Source organism: Conger conger, chromosome 1, assembly GCF_963514075.1.
Source record: "Conger conger chromosome 1, fConCon1.1, whole genome shotgun sequence".
Lineage (NCBI taxonomy): Eukaryota > Metazoa > Chordata > Actinopteri > Anguilliformes > Congridae > Conger > Conger conger.
The window spans coordinates 9133441-9151413 of record NC_083760.1 but is presented as its reverse complement, the minus strand read 5'-3'; the positions used below and the strand labels follow the sequence as shown (position 1 = coordinate 9151413).

Genomic DNA, 17973 nt, shown 5'->3' with positions numbered 1-17973 from the left:
TGTTTGTTTTGCACTGTCTTTTGTTATTTCAGCTTGTTAAGTTTAGATCAACCTGGAGGGAAGAGGTCTGTGTCTCGAAGGGGGGGAGGTGCATTGTGGGTATTGGGTCAGGCACTGCAGCTGTGCTGGACAGTGTGTGAGTGGAATAGGAAAGAGGTTTCTGTGTCTGTGTGTGTATGTGTGTGTGTGTTTGAGAGAGAGAGGTGTGTGTGTGCGTCTGTGTGTGTGAGAGAGCGGTGTGTGTGTGTATGCATGTGTATGCATGTGTGTGCATCTGTGTGCGTGTGTGTGTGCGTCTTTATGTGAAAGAGAGGTGTGTGTGTGCACGTCTGTGTGTGCGTCTGTGTGTGCATGTGTGTGTGCGTGTCTCTGTATGTGTGTGTGAGCGTGCGTGCATGTGTGTGTGTATGTGTGTGTGTGTGTGTGTGTCTGTGTTTGTATGCTTCTCTGTGTGTGTATGTCTGTGCATGTGTGCATTTGTGTATGATTGTATGGTTGTCTTTGTCTTGCTTGTATGCAGGTGCTTGTGTGAGTGTGCATATGTTTGTATGCAGGCGTGTGTGTGTTTGTGTGTATATGTTTTTGAGCCAGTGGGAGAGGAGACAGAGCAAGTGAGCAAGTGATTTTCTAGCTAAAGGCATCATATCCACTCTTAACATCGGCTTATGTATTATAGCAACAGCAGGATGCTATTGATTTCAGCCAGGAAGCCAACTATCCAATGATGATGATGATGATGATGAGAGAGTATATTTCAGCAGGAACATGTGAATGTAGTTTGATGTTATTACTACTGACATCAGTATAAGAGGGTAGGCTCTTCTGCTGATTCGGTCGCTCTTGCAAAGCCATTTAGTTTGGAATGCCCGAATTTAGCCAAATTTCTGCATCGTGCTTTTCTTTTTCTTTTCATTTTGTTCAGAAGAATGAGCGTCCTCCGTTTGTACAATTTATGTTGAGGGCTGTTGGAGGAGTTGACAGGAAATTCTCTGTGCCATCGCTCAAGCCAATTGTCCTGACATCGAGGCAATGAAACATGACCTACTGTAGATGTCCTTACAGCTAGTGGGGTCACACAATGAATGGGGGTGGAGTGTGTGTATGTTTGTGTGTCCCCACAACGATATAAAAACAAGTGTGCTTGTGTGTGTCCCCACAACGATATAAAAACAAGTGTGTTTGTGTGTGTCCCCACAACGATATAAAAAACAAGTGTGTTTGTGTGTGTCCCCACAACGATATAAAAACAAGTGTGTGTGTGTCCACAATGAAATAAAAATTGGTATATATGTGTGTGTGTGTGTGTTGGGAGGTGGGGTCTTTTTCAGAACAGTGTTTTCCAGGCCTTGTCACCCCCCCCCCCCCCACCTTCCCCACTCATGTGTCTGCCTGCCATTGGGCATTATGTTGGGGTATTATATAGGTCTAATGGAAGCTGCTGTCATCACAAAAAAAGCCCAGATGGCATTGCATTACAAACTCGAGGATAACATTTAAGAACCGTCCCAGGGAGCTGAAATGGCCCGTTTTAGAGAAGCTGTAAAAAGCGCCTGATGAAAACTCGTTAGTTTCCCTCGCTGGCCGCCCCGTGTCTCCTCCGTCACATTTTCCACCCTCTCCTTTTGTAGTTGTTTTCCCCCGGCCGCGCGCGAGGAGGCGGGGAGGGGGGGGGGACAGCGGGAGCGGCGTAATTCCACGTCTCCGGTTTCACGGCGGTAAGCGGAGCCGATGCGCGGAGCCCGGCCGACGCAGCCGGTGCGGACGTCTCCGTAACCGCGGGGACGTCTCCGTAACCGCGGGGACGTCTCCGTAACCCCAGAGAGCTTCCTCAGATCAAAGGGCGTCTGACATGAGAAGCGCATTACCCGCCATTACCCGCCATGTCTTCCTTTATCCAGGCTGACTACCTGACTGCCTTGTGATTTTGAGTTTTTATTTTTATTTTTTGCATCTTTTAAACCACACAACTTTTTAAAATTATTTCAAAGTCTCCTGAAGTTGTAATGTACTGCAGTAAGTCATAGAGAAGCGCTGCCATCTCTCCCTTTATTCAGACTCTGCTTCAGACATTAACTCTTTACAGTATGGTTACATGAATTGGCATTAACTAATGTAGTTATTGACTAACACACGACTGAGGAGTTCCGTTTTTTTGTTTTTTTGTGTATTGTACATCAATAATTAATGTTATCAGTTATTAATGAATGCCAGTTCATGTAACCTTACTGTAAAGTGTTACTTATTTTACAGTTTGAGCCTTCAGTCTAATCTGACTGGCTTGCGCTTTGTCTCCAATTTTGAGTTAACGAAAGAAAAACAAATGTTTTTAATGTTTAGCTTTTTTTTTAACCAGACAACACATTTTATTAATTCTACAGTAATGTTCTGCAGTAAAATATTAAGAAGCACGTTTGACTAAATTGGGACATATTCATGTGCGGAAAGATGTCTCTTCTGTGGAAGTTCTCCGCAGTTCTTTTGGGGTGAGCATTTTTCCGTGATTAAAGAAAAATGCTTTGATTAATCATCGACAGTTGCTTGTGTTTTCTGCCGTGTACATTCAGCTGTGGAGAAATTATACCGTGTCAAGAAATTGGAAGATAATCCTGGGAAACTTTCAATATTTTGATTTCCTAAACTTATTTAGTCGGGGGGGGGGGGGGGGGAGGGGGGAAGATAATTGCACCTTTGCAGCTCTCCGAAAGGGCTGTTGTGCTGCAGGCTTCAGATGTTTGTGTTGGCCCAAGTGCTGATAAGCTGCCTGATTCCGTCTCCCTGTTCTGTGCTGTATCCAGGCCCAGGTTTGAAAACGGTTTCTCCCCCCTGTATCAGTGTCTTTCATCCTGGGGGTCTCACACTACAAACCACCGCTGTTTTAACCAGCGTTTTAGACTCCAGAAGAAAATAAACAGTAAATGTATGTTGCTTGCATGACTAGTGAAATTTTCTTACCTCATTGGCAGAATGTTGATATGAGTCAAAAGTCTCTTATCTAAGATTTGAAGTCTAAATATAAGACTAAAATACTTGTTGACACACAGGGGGGAGGCAGGGGTCGGGGGTGGATGGATGGGTTGGTCAGTCATTTGTATGTGTCAGGTGGGGTGGTGATGTCCAGGCGTGGAGCAGATGGTACTCTACCCCCACCCCCCCCCCAGCCCAGTGGGCCTGTGGAGCCGGTGAAATCGAACCCAGACCCGGCCCTCAGCCTGCAGTGTCACCAGCGCCAGGATTTTATCACCTTCCTGCCTGCGTCTCCTTCATCTCCTCCTTCATCTCCCACCCCCTCTCCTCTCTCGCTGTCCCACTCTATCCTCTCTTCTCCTCCTTCATCTCCCACCACCTCTCCTCTCTCGCTCTCTCGCTGTCCCACTCTATCCCCTCTTCTCCTCCTTCATCTCGCACCCCTTGTCCTCTCTCGCTCTTCTACCCTATCCCCTATTCTCCTTCTTTATCTTCTTCTCTTCTTGCATTTGGCTTTACTGGTCACCCTCTAGATGCTCGTTGACTCTTTGTCTCCGCTTGGACAGTGGACAAGTGTCGCAGAAAGAAAGGGGATGATGCCATCCACTGCGTGCTGCGTGCGTTGCTGTGCGTTTAAACTGTCCAGTAAAGCTTCAAGAAGGTGCTACTATTTGCTATGACTGAGTTTTAAAGAGTCAGATGACGGTTACAAGTTTGCAATACAATAGTACGATGGTGAGGGAGCTTGGTTTGTCACTCAGAGATTGGGGGATTGATTCCCAGATGGGTCACTGCCATGCCACTGACCTTAAAACAGCCTGTGTCACTTCAGTAAATATCTGGCTGTATAAATGGATTATGGAATTGTAACATCAGCGTTTGAATGTTCAGTTTAAAATGTACATCTTAAAGAGTTACGAAATCACCAAATTTGTGTTCTGGGGGTCAATGGCCATTTCATCGAAAAATAAAATAAGATCAGAAGTAAATTCAGCTTAGTAAAGCTTCAGTTAAGATGAAGTTCTTGAGGAAAATGACTAATTATTGAGGTTTCAGTGGAAGCAGAATTTGTATGTGCGGTCTATCGGTTGTCTACACAAGTTTGAATAAATGTGTAATGGGGTTAGCATATGGTTTGGTGCTCTACAACATAGCTTTGCCGTATTCCTAATATCTGACTGTCACAAGCTGTCTTTCAGCTCAGCGTGACAGTAAGGATTATGTACCTGTCGAATATGGTATATTTCCACGTTTAACTGTTTATTTAACAAAATTGGCCGTGGAACGATGAGAATGTGGTTGTGATTGTAGGAGTCAGGAGTGGCCGGGTGTGAACACGATGTTCGTCATTTCGGAGGGCTGTGTACTTCTGCACGCTCAGCACTGTTCCAAGTTAATGTCACTCAGCGAGTGGCAAAGCTTCTGGAATCCGTCATCTTGTCATTAGCCAGGTGTGATTACGGACTGTTCCTGCCAACTTTAGTGAGGTTTGTTTGAGGATCATTTTATTTTATTTTCATACTTTTTTTTTTCAGCTTCTTGCCAAGTCTTCATTCCACAGGTGGCACCTTCCCATCGAGCCGGTCTCTGCTCTGAGATCCATTAGTTGGCCTGTTCTGAGTGCGATTGGCTTCCCTTGTCTGCCATACTGGATCATTTAGGTCAGACTGCTCCCGCCTACCCGTTCTGTCTCTGGACCGATGCAATGGATTTCTGCCATCTTTATGATCCCGCTCATTAAAATTAACTGTCAGGCTGTAAAAATTAGATTTTGTTTTAATGCCGCCTTCTGGATTTCCTTATGTACTTGTGTGGGAAACCCCAGCTCTCTGTCCTTAACCCTTTTTAAGGTTTAAGATATGCAGTATGTGACTAGAATATTCTTAACTAGAACTCTGGCGTACTACTGGCGATTGAAAGCAATGATGTTCTAGAACACTGACTGAGAATTTAGAAAAAATATTCCAAACATTCCAAACAATTTAAACTTCAAGGGATTCAAGAAATCACTCTTCATAAATGAATCGGTCGATTGATTGATTTTTATCATCCCTGAGTGGAATCCGGATCACAGCCAACTTAAACTAGCCCTAATTATCCCGGGTAGAACAGCAAACATGAAATGCAATAAAATAATGAAAGACACCTTCATGAAATGATACGCCGCACCTGGGTGACTAAAGAAAGATAGGTGTAAAAGACAGCAGTGATTTTCACTGATAAGCTAATAAAGATAAGCTAGTCCATGGCCACTTTGGACGCAAGTCCAGTTGGGGTGCAGCAAACCAGGGAATGCCCTGTGTTTAACAAGGCAAATTTAGAGACCCTTTAAAATATCAGCCTGCCCCTTCAACTAGACCCATCAACCCCAGCCTTTTGATCAGGCCAGTAACCCTGTTTTTACACCGTCATTATTGGCCCTCGCCCATCGGCATGTCCAAAGAGGCCTTGGTCGTCCTGCTGGGCCCCTTGACCCGGTGCCGTCCCGTTAGGGGATGGGGTCTGCATGAGGACATGGGGCCGGGTCGCTCCCCAGAGCCCCAAAGCGTCGCCTCCCTGCTCATTTGGCCGCTTTGTGGACCCCGAAATTGGGCACCTTTTATTGGGGGAGACCCTGGGATTATGTGCCCCAAGCACTTGCCCCGCTCACAGAGGTGCGGGACTGCCCTCTTCCTCACCTCCACCTGGCCCTCCTACAGCAGCTCTGGGCCTGTTAAGCTCTGGGTACACAGGCCGATGGGGGATCCAGATCTCAGTACCTGGGCACGTGTCTCCCCCGAGACCTGGGTTCAAATAGTATTTTTGGGGCGATTCAAATACTCTTCTGAATTTGACTAAGCTTGCCTAGTGTATTGGAACAAATGAAATCATGTGTAGACCCCACCCATCGTCTTGCTAGCAGGTTGAAATGCACCACGCAAGATCATTAGATCACAGAAAAGTATCACAGCTTGAACCCAGGTCTGTCCTCCCCTGGTGGAGCCGGAGCAGGAGTGGATGTTGGGGTACTGGATACATTCTCCCTTCCTCTGCTGGTGTTAGGACCCCACATACCCCAGAGATACCCTGAGAAACCAGGCAGCATGGCTCATCGTCTCCTCAATACCCCAAAAAATACTAAAATATAACTGTGCCTCCACGTCATCAGATAGGCAGAAATGTTAGTGCCATCTCAGGAAATAAGTGATGCGGCTTGATTGTTTGAATTTGACCATTTTAAAAGGCATATATGTAGTACTTCTCTATAGTCATTACATTCAATTACAATTATCGAGGGGAGTAAACACAATCAAGCCATAATGACTTATTTCTATTGTGGTCCTCTCATCCATCATGCTCTGGTGATTTAGGATTCTCCTCCATGTTCATCTTCTACTGACTGCCTTAGAGATGGATTAGTGTTATTCTATAGTGTTTCCTCATGTAAGAGAGCCAGCGAGGTACAATAGTGGTCCTGGTTCTTGAGTCTCCATCAACCCTTAGGGTCCCAGTTCCTGAGTCTCCATCAGTCCTTAGGGTCCCAGTTCCTGAGTCTCCATCAGTCCTTAAGGTCCTGGTTCCTGAGTCTCCATCAGTCCTTAGGGTCCTGGTTCCTGAGTCTCCATCAGTCCTTAGGGTCCTGGTTCCTGAGTTTCCATCAGTCCTTAGGGTTCTGGTTTCTGAGTCTCCACCAGCTCCCCAGGTGCCTGAGTCTGTAACATTCCAAAAAAACTACTCTTCAAGGGGTTGATGAAATCTCTCCTCATAAATGGTCAATCACTGGGATTTTTATCGTCCCTGAGGGGCAATCTGATCCCAGTCAAGTTAAAACTTCCCTAAATATCCAAGATAAAATGGCAAACATAGGATGGAGTAAAATAGAGACACCTTTATGAAATGATACGCCGTGCCTGGATAACTAAAGAAAGAAGGGTGTAAAAGACAGCAGTGATTTTCACTGATAAGCTAATAAAGATAAGCTATTCCATGGCCACTTTGGACGCAAGTCCAGTTGAGGTGCAGCAAACCAGCAGAACTGGGAATGCCCCATATTTAACAAGCCAAATTAAGAGACCCTTTAAAATATCGGCCTGCCCCTTCAACTAGACTCATCAACCCCAGCCTTTTGATCAGGCCAGTAACCCTGTTTTTACACCGTCATTATTGGCCCTCGCCCATCGGCATGTCCTCAGAGGCCTTGGTCGTCCTGCTGGGCCCCTTGACCCGGTGCCGTCCCGTTAGGGGATGGGGTCTGCATGAGGACATGGGGCCGGGTCGCTCCCCAGAGCCCCAAAGCGTCGCCTCCCTGCTCATTTGGCCGCTTTGTGGACCCAGAAATTGGGCACCTTTTATTGGGGGAGAACCTGGGATTATGTGCCCCAAGTGCTTGCCCCGCTCACAGAGGTGCGGGACTGCCCTCTTCCTCACCTCCACCTGGCCCTCCTACAGCAGCTCTGGGCCTGTTAAGCTCTGGGTACACAGGCCGATGGGGGCTCCAGATCTCGGTACCTGGGCACATGTCTCCCCCGAAAAAATTGAATAATCTGCTCCTCCTTGCGGGTTCAAATACACCACGCAAGAGCATTAGAACACAGAAAAGTATTTGAATCCTAAACAAATACTAACAAATACACATACAAATACTTGGGGGATTCTGGGGTACTGCATGCATCTTTCCTTCCTCTGGCTGGATTTACGACCCCCTCGTACCCCAGAGATACCCCGATAATGTCTTCACTACCCAAACAATTTAATATAACCTCCTCCTCATCAGATAAACAGAAACCAATTAGTGTACTCTCAGAAAATAAACCAGGAGGCTCATCCAGCATGCCCTGGTGATTTCCAATCCATGTTAATTTTCTACTGACTGCTTTAAAGATGGACCAGTGTTATTCCACTATGTTTCACCACAGCCAGTGAGGTACAATAGTGGTCCTGGTTCCTGAGTCTCCATCAGCAACTCAAGTTCCTGGATGTGGGCTCTCCATCAATCCTTAGGTTCCTGGATCTTGAATCTACATCAGGCCCCTTAGTTTGCTGGGCCTTCATCAGTTCCTCTGGTCCCTGGTTCCTGAGTCTTCATGAGCCTTTAGGTTCCTCAGTCTCCCTCAGTCCTTCAGATTTCTGGTTCTTGGTTCCTGAGTCTTCATGAGCCTTTAGGTTCCTCAGTCTCCCTCAGTCCTTCAGATTTCTGGTTCTTGGTTCCTGAGTCTTCATGAGCCTTTAGGTTCCTCAGTCTCCCTCAGTCCTTCAGATTTCTGGTTCCTGGTTCTTTAGTCACCGGCAGCTCCCCAGGTCCCGGGTCCCCCCGTCCTCCTGGACCTTTCTCTGGTCTCTGCTGTTTTACAGCAGGGTGCTGAAGGGGCAGGAGGAAATGAGCTGACCCCGGGGTCAGGAGCCGGGTCGGGGAGCGTGGTCCTTCTGCCTCGCACTCTCAGGCCAAGGGGAGGGGGGCACAGGGACCAGTCGGGCAAGAAAAGAGGAGGGGGGGGGGGCTGCCTCAAACCTTGACCCCAGAGTCATGTGCCTTTAATTAAGGCAGATTTAAATTTGTTTACAAGGCCCACTGGTCTTAAATCTTCAAGAGCTTCAGCTACCCCCCCCCGATCGTCCCCCCACCCTCACCCCCAGCCCCTCTCTCTTCTATTTAATACGTGTTGGCCGTGTTAATGGTTTTCTGCCGCACGTTACAAGCTATTTGGGAATCCGCAGCGGTGAATTTGAGGGGACACCCCTGGAAGACGTTAATCTGCGGGCGATATGAAGCGCCGTCAGACTCCCCTGGATGGGACCCCGCCACTTTATGGCCCGTCCGGCACCCGCCTGGACGACAAACTGCTGACCCCCTGACCCCGGCAGTCAGACCCGTATGAGCGCAGTTCATCCTGCTCATTTTCTCTCTCCTTCCCTCTCTCTTTACTCTCCCTGACGCGCGGGAGACTCGTGTAAGGGACACTTTTAATGTATTTTACTATTACTTTGAATGTTACTTTGCTGCAGCATTTTACTGCATTTCTTGCACAAACCCACCAATGTAAAATTGTGACTAATTCCAGGTTCATTCTGTTCAGCTGCAGGCTATCCCTGAACATTTCCTGTTTTCTTTTCAGAAAGATCAATGGCAGCAGGACCAGCTTTTGGCATCTTTTTAAATAGTAACTACATTTTATTCTTTGTGGAAACATGAGGAACCTGGTCATGAACTTGTGAACATGAGGTCGTATTGTACGGTACAGACGTAATGTGGCTTCCGTTAGCATGTAGTGCCCCCCCACTCTCATGAGAAATGGTTGCTGCAACACGGTTAGGTTATAAAAACAGCCAGTGCTCTCCTCCCTAAGGCTCCTGCCACTCGACTGACTCTTGCCTCAACCGGTTATTTCTTATTAAGTGTTTACACGTAACCGTAGAACTGTTGCCAGCGTGTTCGGCAAAACCGAGTTCGCAACAACACTCAGCTGTAAGAGGGGCGGCTAATTGGGAACGGTGGGTTAAGTAAATGTTTAAGTTCTCCTCGGAGGCAGAGCGGAGGATGTGTTCAGTAGACTCCTGTGAAAACAAAGAAAAGGAAAAAGAGAGGTTTTGAGGGACTCAGCCCATCGAGCTGTGTGTGTGGAGGCTCAACACATCGAGCTGTGTGTGAGAGACTTAGCACATCGAACTGTGTGTGTGAGATAACTTAACACATCGAGCTGTGTGTGGAGACTCAACACATCGAGCTGTGTGTGAGAGACTTAGCACATTGAACTGTGTGTGTGAGAGACTTAGCACATCGAACTGTGTGTGTGAGAGACTTAGCACATCGGTACTGTGTGTGTGAGAGGCTTAGCACATCAAACTGTGTGTGTGAGAGACTTAGCACATCAAAGTGTGTGTGTGAGAGACTTAGCACATCAAAGTGTGTGTGTGAGAGACTTAACACATCGAGCTGTGTGTGAGAGACTTAGCACATCGGGCTGTGTGTGAGAGACTCAACACATTGAGCTGTGTGTGAGAGACTTAGCACATCGAGCTGTGTGTGGAGACTCAACACATCGAGTTGTGTTTGGAGACTCAACACATCAAGCTGTGTTTGGAGACTCAACACGTGGAGCTGTGTTTGGAGACTCAGTGGAGCTGTAGTTAACGCCAGGCATGGCATGGTCTCCTCCGCCGGTGTGTAATTGACATCATATGGGCACAGTACTCGAGCGACAGCCCGATTTGGCGGACTCACTTTGAGCGAGAATGAAAGAGAAAATATAGGAGAGAGAGAGGGAGGAGGAGGAGAGAAGGTAGCAAATGGAAAAAAGGGGAGGTCGCAGAGAAAAAAAAGAGTGCGAAAGGAAAAGGATTTATGCGTTACTTCCAGCCAGAGGGGAGGCCGTACGTCAGTGTTGTTCGAGAAAATGAATCACGGGTTTGGTGCCGTTTTTTGTTTTTTTTTAAGCAAAAAGAAGCTGCCATCTCACGGGTGAAGCCCGCATGGACAACACGTCTCTGGGGGCCTGGGGAGGGGTGACCATGTGGCTGTGCTTACGAATGAAATATGGACACTTTTTATGAATGGAGGGGGGGGGCCCAGAGAAGTGCAGAGGACCGGAGAGTGGGGTGAACGGAAGTACAGGAACAGAGGGATGAACACAGGATAGGAGGAGAGGAAGAGTGAGAGAGAGAGAGAGTTAGAGGGGTGCAGAGGAGCGAGAAAGGGGAGAGAAAGAAGCTCTGCCACTCTCGCGTCTGATAAAACTACCGCAATGACAGAAACTGCTGGTGCCCATTCAGTCCTGTTCGTTCCCATTTTGCTTCTCAGAACGTAATTATATTCTTTCACATGTGCAGAAACACAGAAAATAATTGACTTGTTCTGTATACTGTAGTCTGACTGTTTTTAGAGTGAATGTGAGGATGGTTACTTTTCCTTTCCCACAGTAAGCTATGAAACGGACCGTGCAGTCTTCCCACAATGCAACAGGGTGCAGGCAACGGCGTTAAGCCCCGCCCTCTGACAGACGAGGTGCGATATCCGCGCTTGTTGCCAGGGGAACGCACACAGGCTTGTTAATGGCTGTGTCCGTGTGTCCGTCTGCAGGTTCCAGATCCAGAGAGGTTCCAACGACCCGCATGGCTACAAGGGCCTGGGCGACTGCTTCAGGACCATATTCCGGAATGAAGGGTACGCTCCGACCTCATTGTTCCTGATGTTCCATGTTCTATACTGTGTGACGCACAAATCACTCTCAGACAGACACTGTACATTGCAGGATACATTGAAAGAGCTGTGTGTGTGTGTGTGTGTGTGTGTGTGTGTGGGTGTGTGCGTGTACGTCTGCGCATGTGTGTGTGCGTCTGTGTGTGTGTGTGTGTGTGTGTGTGTGCGCGTCTGCGTGTGTGTGTGTGTGTGTGTGTGCATCTGCGTGTGTGTGTGTGTGCGTCTGCGTGTGTGTGTGTGTGTGTCAGTGTTGTCAGCGTTTTTGTTCCTACCCTTGCTGCCTGTCTGTCCTTCACAGTGCTGATGTTGTTGTTCTCAGTGGCGTCAGCCCTGGAAAAGCCCAGTCAGATTTACATCCTCTACCCTCATAACCTTTCTCTCAACTTACCTCCTCAGCAGCTGGGGTTCATATGTTTGTGTGTGCATTCCACGTGTTTGTGTGCAGCAATAACATGGGACACAAGCGTGCCTGGAGGCTTAGTGTGTGTGTTTCCGCGTGTGTGTGTGTGTGAGGTAGAGAGCGAGTAAATTGAATGTCAATAGCAAAACACAACTGTTCTGCTCTGTGTATTGGCATTGTCTACTTTTTCCATCATTCATGAAAGAATCGCCCCCACCCCCCCATTAGTGAATGCACATAAAAGCATTAAGCATGACCCCTGTCCTCACTCTGCAGATAGTTCAACAGCAAACTCTGGATGCCCTTACAGTAGCTGTGTGAAAGCCAGTCTGTTAAGACGAAAGCTCTTCCCCATGCGCAGATGCATCTTGCCCGGAGGAGAATATCATTGCAGTTTGTGGTGGTGCGTAATTGGGAGTAATATGTGGTGGGCGGGTTTGGTGCAGACTGGTGCAGTTCCCTGGAAAGCAGTGGGCTCAGTGCTTCCCAGTAACACCACAGCCCCGAAGCCCGACCGGAACGTTCCGCTTTTTCCGAAGCTCTGGGAAGCAACTGCAGCAGTGTAACGTGCACATCCAATACACACAAACCTGATCTCATGGCTTGTGTCTTCTCTGCCTTTTGTTGTAATTGCATTACATTAGCATTCAGCAGACGCTTTTATCCAGGGCCGCATGCAGTTGGTTCGACTAAGCAGGAGACAATCCTCCCCTGGAGCAATGCAGGGCCTTGCTCAAGGGCCACATGGCTGTGTGGATCTCCATGCCAAGTCCTTCAATTACCGAATCGGTAACAAAAAGAACATAAAAATGATTCGGGTGAGACGTCAGGTCAATATGTGTGTGATTGACATTTCACATAATATAAGTAAATATTGAGGACAGAAATTTCTTCCCCACCTCTGTCATCCCTCGCTCCCCCCCTCTCACTCTCCCTCCCCCCTCCCTCTCTACCTCTCCCCCTCTCTCCCTCCCTCCCTCCCTGTCCCAGCCCTCTCTGACAGTGTGCAGGCCAGTGAGAAGGCGCTCTGTCCCTGCTCTGTTTATGGAGAGCCGACAGGTTTATAGAGGATATAAAAGTGATCTGGTGTGAGGTGTGTGTGAGTGGACACGGAGGCAGGCTGGTGACGGCGGGGCACTGCCTCACTCCCCCGTACCCGCCCCCCCCCCCACTTTCACTGTGACCCCCCTGTACCCCACCCCCACTTTCACTGTAACCCCCCTGTACTCCACCCCCACTTTCACTGTAACCCCCCTGTACTCCACCCCCACTTTCACTGTGACCCCCCTGTACTCTACACCCCACTTTCACTGTGACCCCCCTGTACCTCACCCCCACTTTCACTGTGACCCCCCTGTACTCCACCCCCTCTTTCACTGTGACCCACCTGTACTCTACACCCCACTTTCACTGTGACCCCCCTGTACCTCACCCCCACTTTCACTGTGACCCCCCTGCACTCCACCCCCTCTTTCACTGTGACCCCCCTGTACCCCACTCCCCCACGCAGCTTTCACTGTCACGCACACACACACACCCAGACGCACGTACACCCACACACACACCCAGACACAAACACACCCACACACACGCACACACAGACACCCAGACGCACGTACACCCACACACACACCCAGACACAAACACACCCACACACGCACACACACACACACCCAGACGCACGCACGCCCACACACACACCCAGACGCATGAACACCCACACACACACACACACACACACACACACAAATGCACAGTCACAGTTGAAACTGTCAGCTGAAATGCCACCAGACCGTGGCTCCCGTATTTCCCTTGTTAATCAGAAAGACAGAAAGAAGGTAAAACAAACAGACCTGAGGCTGATATGAATCAGTCTCTCTCAGGATAACACGCCGATGACACCTGTCTCATCCCTTCCCTGAGCGGCCTTTCTGCTGAACCTCACCTGCTCAAGGCCCATTGGCTCATTTACACCATATCTGTGCCTGAGAGAAACTTTGGTAACACTTTCTATGACTTAAACGCACAGCGAGGTCTGTACGTTTTTGCACAGTGACACAATTCTGATGGCCTGTAATTCCTGTTAATTCCCGTTGACAGTCCGCAATTGAAGTCTAGGGTGTTTACATCCATATGAACCATGTAGGAAATACAGCGCTTTAAAATTGTGTCGCTGTCCAAATACTTATGGACCGCACATTCAATGTAGTAACATTCAATTTGCTGGCATGCAGGAAAATAATCTATATCCTGACAGCTTGTCACAGTAATGATTTATATACAATTATAAATGCAGTTATAATTTCCCATGCCTTATTATGAGTGCTTATAGTGCATTGTAAGTGCATCATAATGGGTTATAAATACAGCTATAATGCATTATATGTGTTTTCTTCATAGAAAGTGTTATTTTATTTAAAGGAGAATCGACAGTCCGTCCTCCTTTAGAATTGGTAGTAAATCTCATAATAATGGTATGAAAAACTGCCTATAAAGGTACAAATGTTTGCCACAAATGATACCTTTTTGCTTCCAAACGTACTTATTGTTACCCAACTAATGAGGTGCGCTTTGTTCAGGCTGGAGTGAAAACTTCCAGATCTCCAGGAACAGGGTTGGGAAACACAGTCATACCATATATCCAAGGCCTTCACATTGCCTTTTGGTGTGCGCATATGAACGCTGTATCTTATAAGTGGTGAAATAAATCATTCTCCTGTCGCAAAACAAGCCTTGACTTCTGCACAGGGCTTTGACACAAACTCCTCACTCATCATCACATATCTATCTGCTGCTTCCTCTATTGCTGTGTCTGTCATGGTCACCCAGGTATACTGTATGTAAAACAATGCTCAACGTCAGTGAAAACCAGAACACTTGATGTAAGCCAAATTTGATTCGAAAGTATTTCGTGGCCAAATAATAAATAAAGAAAACCCAGGAACTGCTGAAAGCCTGGTCTCTTTCTATACCCCATCCTATTGCATGATACCGCCAAGAGTGACTCCAGTGTGCCCTAATAATAAATGGCAGCGCTTTGGATGCGATGCACATGAAACTGATTTCCTGGAACATCAGTCCTCGTTCTTATTTATTGGGATATATTGGCACTATACCGCCTTGTTTCCTCAAATTCTTTATGGACAGCTGGGTGAGTTCTACCATGGCTACTGACTTAGGCCTGTATCCAATCAGCGTGTGTGCTGGACTTTTACTTATAAGTGAATGCAAGTATTTACCTTTTTCTTATACAAACAGAATTTGGCTCGTTTTGGTGATTGCTAAAACTGGAAAAATATATATATATATCACTGGCGCTTTGTCAAAGTAAAGGATATAGTGACTGAATTCAGGCCTTATTTCCTCATTTATTACTGAATCCAGAACATATTCATAGTTTTATTATTTCAGTAATAATTCCATTTCCTTAGCTTCCGTGTTTTTGTAATATGCTCTGGGTATTGCTTCTATATTAATAGAATGATGTCTTCATTGGTGAAGTTCGCCAGGGAAAATCGTGCTTTTGATGAGTGTATCTGGAACTTCTTCCTGGCTTTTAACATAGTTACTTGGCTTACAGTTTAATTAAGGTATTTTTCTCTTTACACAGTTTAGCAGGGGGTTCATTTTAGTGATTGCTGAACTGATTGCCAGACTGTGCAGGCAAAGACGCAAACAAACATTTAATAATTTAATAGTCACTTGAGTTTACGGACAAATGTTGATTGGATCCAGATCACTAACAGTTCCTCTTTTATATACAGTATCTTTTTTTCTTGTTTAATAAAAACTGAAAAAGCAAATTAACTTTCAGAAGCCATATGTTAGCTCATCCACAATGTTGTAAAGTGGCTTGTTTTTATTATTCACTGAACTGTACAGCATTTTTAATATTGTTTGGACAATTTGTAAGCCTTAGAAGGGGTATATCTGTACAGTGTATTGTAGATAATGATCAAGCATAAATTATAAATGGTTAGACCATCACTAACCAGTCACAGCGTCTCTTCCTCTACAGAAACCCTGTATTGGCTGATCATTCAGCTGTGGGCAGATGAGAGATAATCAGTGAAAGGTGATGTCATTCCTTATATGGTTTAACCCTTGGAAGAGGTGTTTTTTTTTTTGGAATCTTTTTTTCTTTTTTTCTAGAACACAGACGTCTGTATTCTAGAACCCCATCGCTTTCGTGATTGTTACATCAGCATTATTTAGAATGTTATTTGAAGAGCATTCCAATCACACGTTTGTGACCTCACACCTTAAAGGGTGAAGTCCCCGGCCTGTCAGCACCTCCAGTCTCCCAGCTCAGTGCAGTCAGTAACTCTTCCTCTTCACAGAGCACTTATCACTGACAGTATATTTTTTCTGTAATCGCCTTCTTGTAGCCAGTAGCGGATTACCTCCAGGCCAGACCACTTAGCCATATTTTATACAAATAGTGGTAGGGCCGCATAATGTGTAATTATTATTAAAAATAAACGTCTCGTGTCCGCCGGGCCCCAGAACTGGGCCGGGGTTTACACTGCGGGCTGCTCGGGAGAAACGTGAGACTTCAGCCCCAACGTGGCAATTAGACCACAAAAGAACAGCAAAGTGGAAATATTACTGCATTACCGCCATGTGATTGCTAGTTAACACCAACTTATTTAAATTTATTTGACCTCTTGGAACCCGAGACAATTTTCCTTTCTTTTTTTCCTGTTCTGTGAGTATAGGCCCATATACAGTATGCCACCTGGCATGGGTTCCACAGCACATACTGGCATTGAAGTCGCCAAGTTTTACTCGTCCAGATTGTGAAAACATTTGCAGATATTCCTACAGTCTTGGCAGTGTGTGAGGAAATATTTTTTGGGGGAAAATGTATGAAAGATACAGTAGTGTGAAATATGCTTGATCCATAGAGGTTTTGGCCCGGCACGGACATCCTGACTTGGACCAGGTGAAACGATTTTTTCATTTCATAAAGGAACAGTGTGTGTGCTGTCTGTGTGTGTGTGTGTGTGTGTATGTGTGTAGTGTGTGGTGTGTGTCTGTGTGTGTGTGTGTGTGGTGTGTGCTGTATGTGGTGTGCGTGTATGTGTGTTCTATGTCGTGTAGCAGCATGTGAAATTCTTCAGTGGCATTGAGGGTTCTGTGTGGTCGTTGACTGATTGGAGTCACGTGACCACACAGAGGAACATGCTCCTTCAGCTAACATGTCACATCTCTCAGTCACTTTAATGAACCTGCGGGTCAGCTGTCTAACGAGAGTTTAATGTCTCACAATGTCTGTCATTCATACACTGTGTGAGCAACACCACAGTGCTTATGTAGCAATCCTGAGAACTGGCTGATCTTCCTGGTGCTTCAGACATGCTACTGTGCTAGAGAGAGAGAGAGACATCTCATACAGTCCTACACTGTGTTCGTACAGCTTTTGACAGCTTTTAGCTTTTAGCGGTAGAAAGTGGTGGAACTCATATGAACAAAATATAGAAGTCCCGGTATGGCATCCCCGTCCATTTCCCGGCCACTCTCTGCACCTAATGTCGGTGTCTCCATCCAATCACAGCCCAGCCAGCAAACTATGAATCTTTAGCAACTGCTCACCAAACCTCTGGCGAGAAAACCTCCCTGATGGGAAGAAATTGAAAGGATCCCGGCTATAGGGGGATTCCCACCCTCCAAGGTTAAGATGGTAACAGTTCAGTTATTATACTAGCAGGTAATCTAGAACGTCCACATAGATGGACAAGTATGCAGTTCAGAGGGGAGGGGTATGAATCTCTAGAACACACACACACACACGCACACACACTTTACTGTGTGGATCCAGTCCTATTTGCCTGATGAATATCAGAGTCCTCTCTTAACGAACACTTAACCTGGGAGATGTGAGGTCGGAGTCTGAGTCGCTGCATGCTGGGTGCAACAGAGTGTGACAACCGAGAACCACGGACGAGAGACGGACAGAGAGAGAGAGAGACGGACAGAGAGAGAGACGGACAGAGAGAGACGGACAGAGAGAGAGAGAGACGGACAGAGAGAGAGAGAGACGGAGAGAGAGACAGAGAGACGGATAGAGAGAGAGAGAGGGAGAGAGAGAGACGGACAGAGAGAGACGGACAGAGAGAGAGAGACGGACAGAGAGAGAGAGACGGACAGACAGAGAGAGAGACGGACAGAGAGAGAGAGAGACGGACAGCGAGAGAGAGACGGACAGAGAGACAGACAGAGAGAGAGAGAGAGAGAGACGGACAGAGAGAGAGAGACGGACAGAGAGACAGACAGAGAGAGAGATGGACAGAGAGAGAGAGAGAGACGGACAGACCGGGAGAGATGGACAGAGAGAGGGACAGACCGAGAATGAGACGGACACACAGAGAGAGAGTCAGGGCGATGGGGATATAGAGGTCTGGATGGAAGGGAAAAAGAGGCGGATGAAAATCAG

General features: G+C 46.9%; 1 protein-coding gene across 3 annotated transcripts in view; it reads left to right on the top strand.

The window, feature by feature from the left end:
• Positions 1 to 17973, top strand: part of slc25a21 (solute carrier family 25 member 21) — a 127495-nt gene that overhangs the window by 88047 nt on the left and 21475 nt on the right. For all 3 annotated transcript variants that reach the window (XM_061263320.1, XM_061263311.1, XM_061263329.1), the window contains exon 4: positions 11018 to 11101. In XM_061263320.1, the coding sequence (XP_061119304.1) occupies positions 11018 to 11101 (84 nt within the window). The remainder of the gene's footprint in view (positions 1 to 11017; positions 11102 to 17973) is intronic.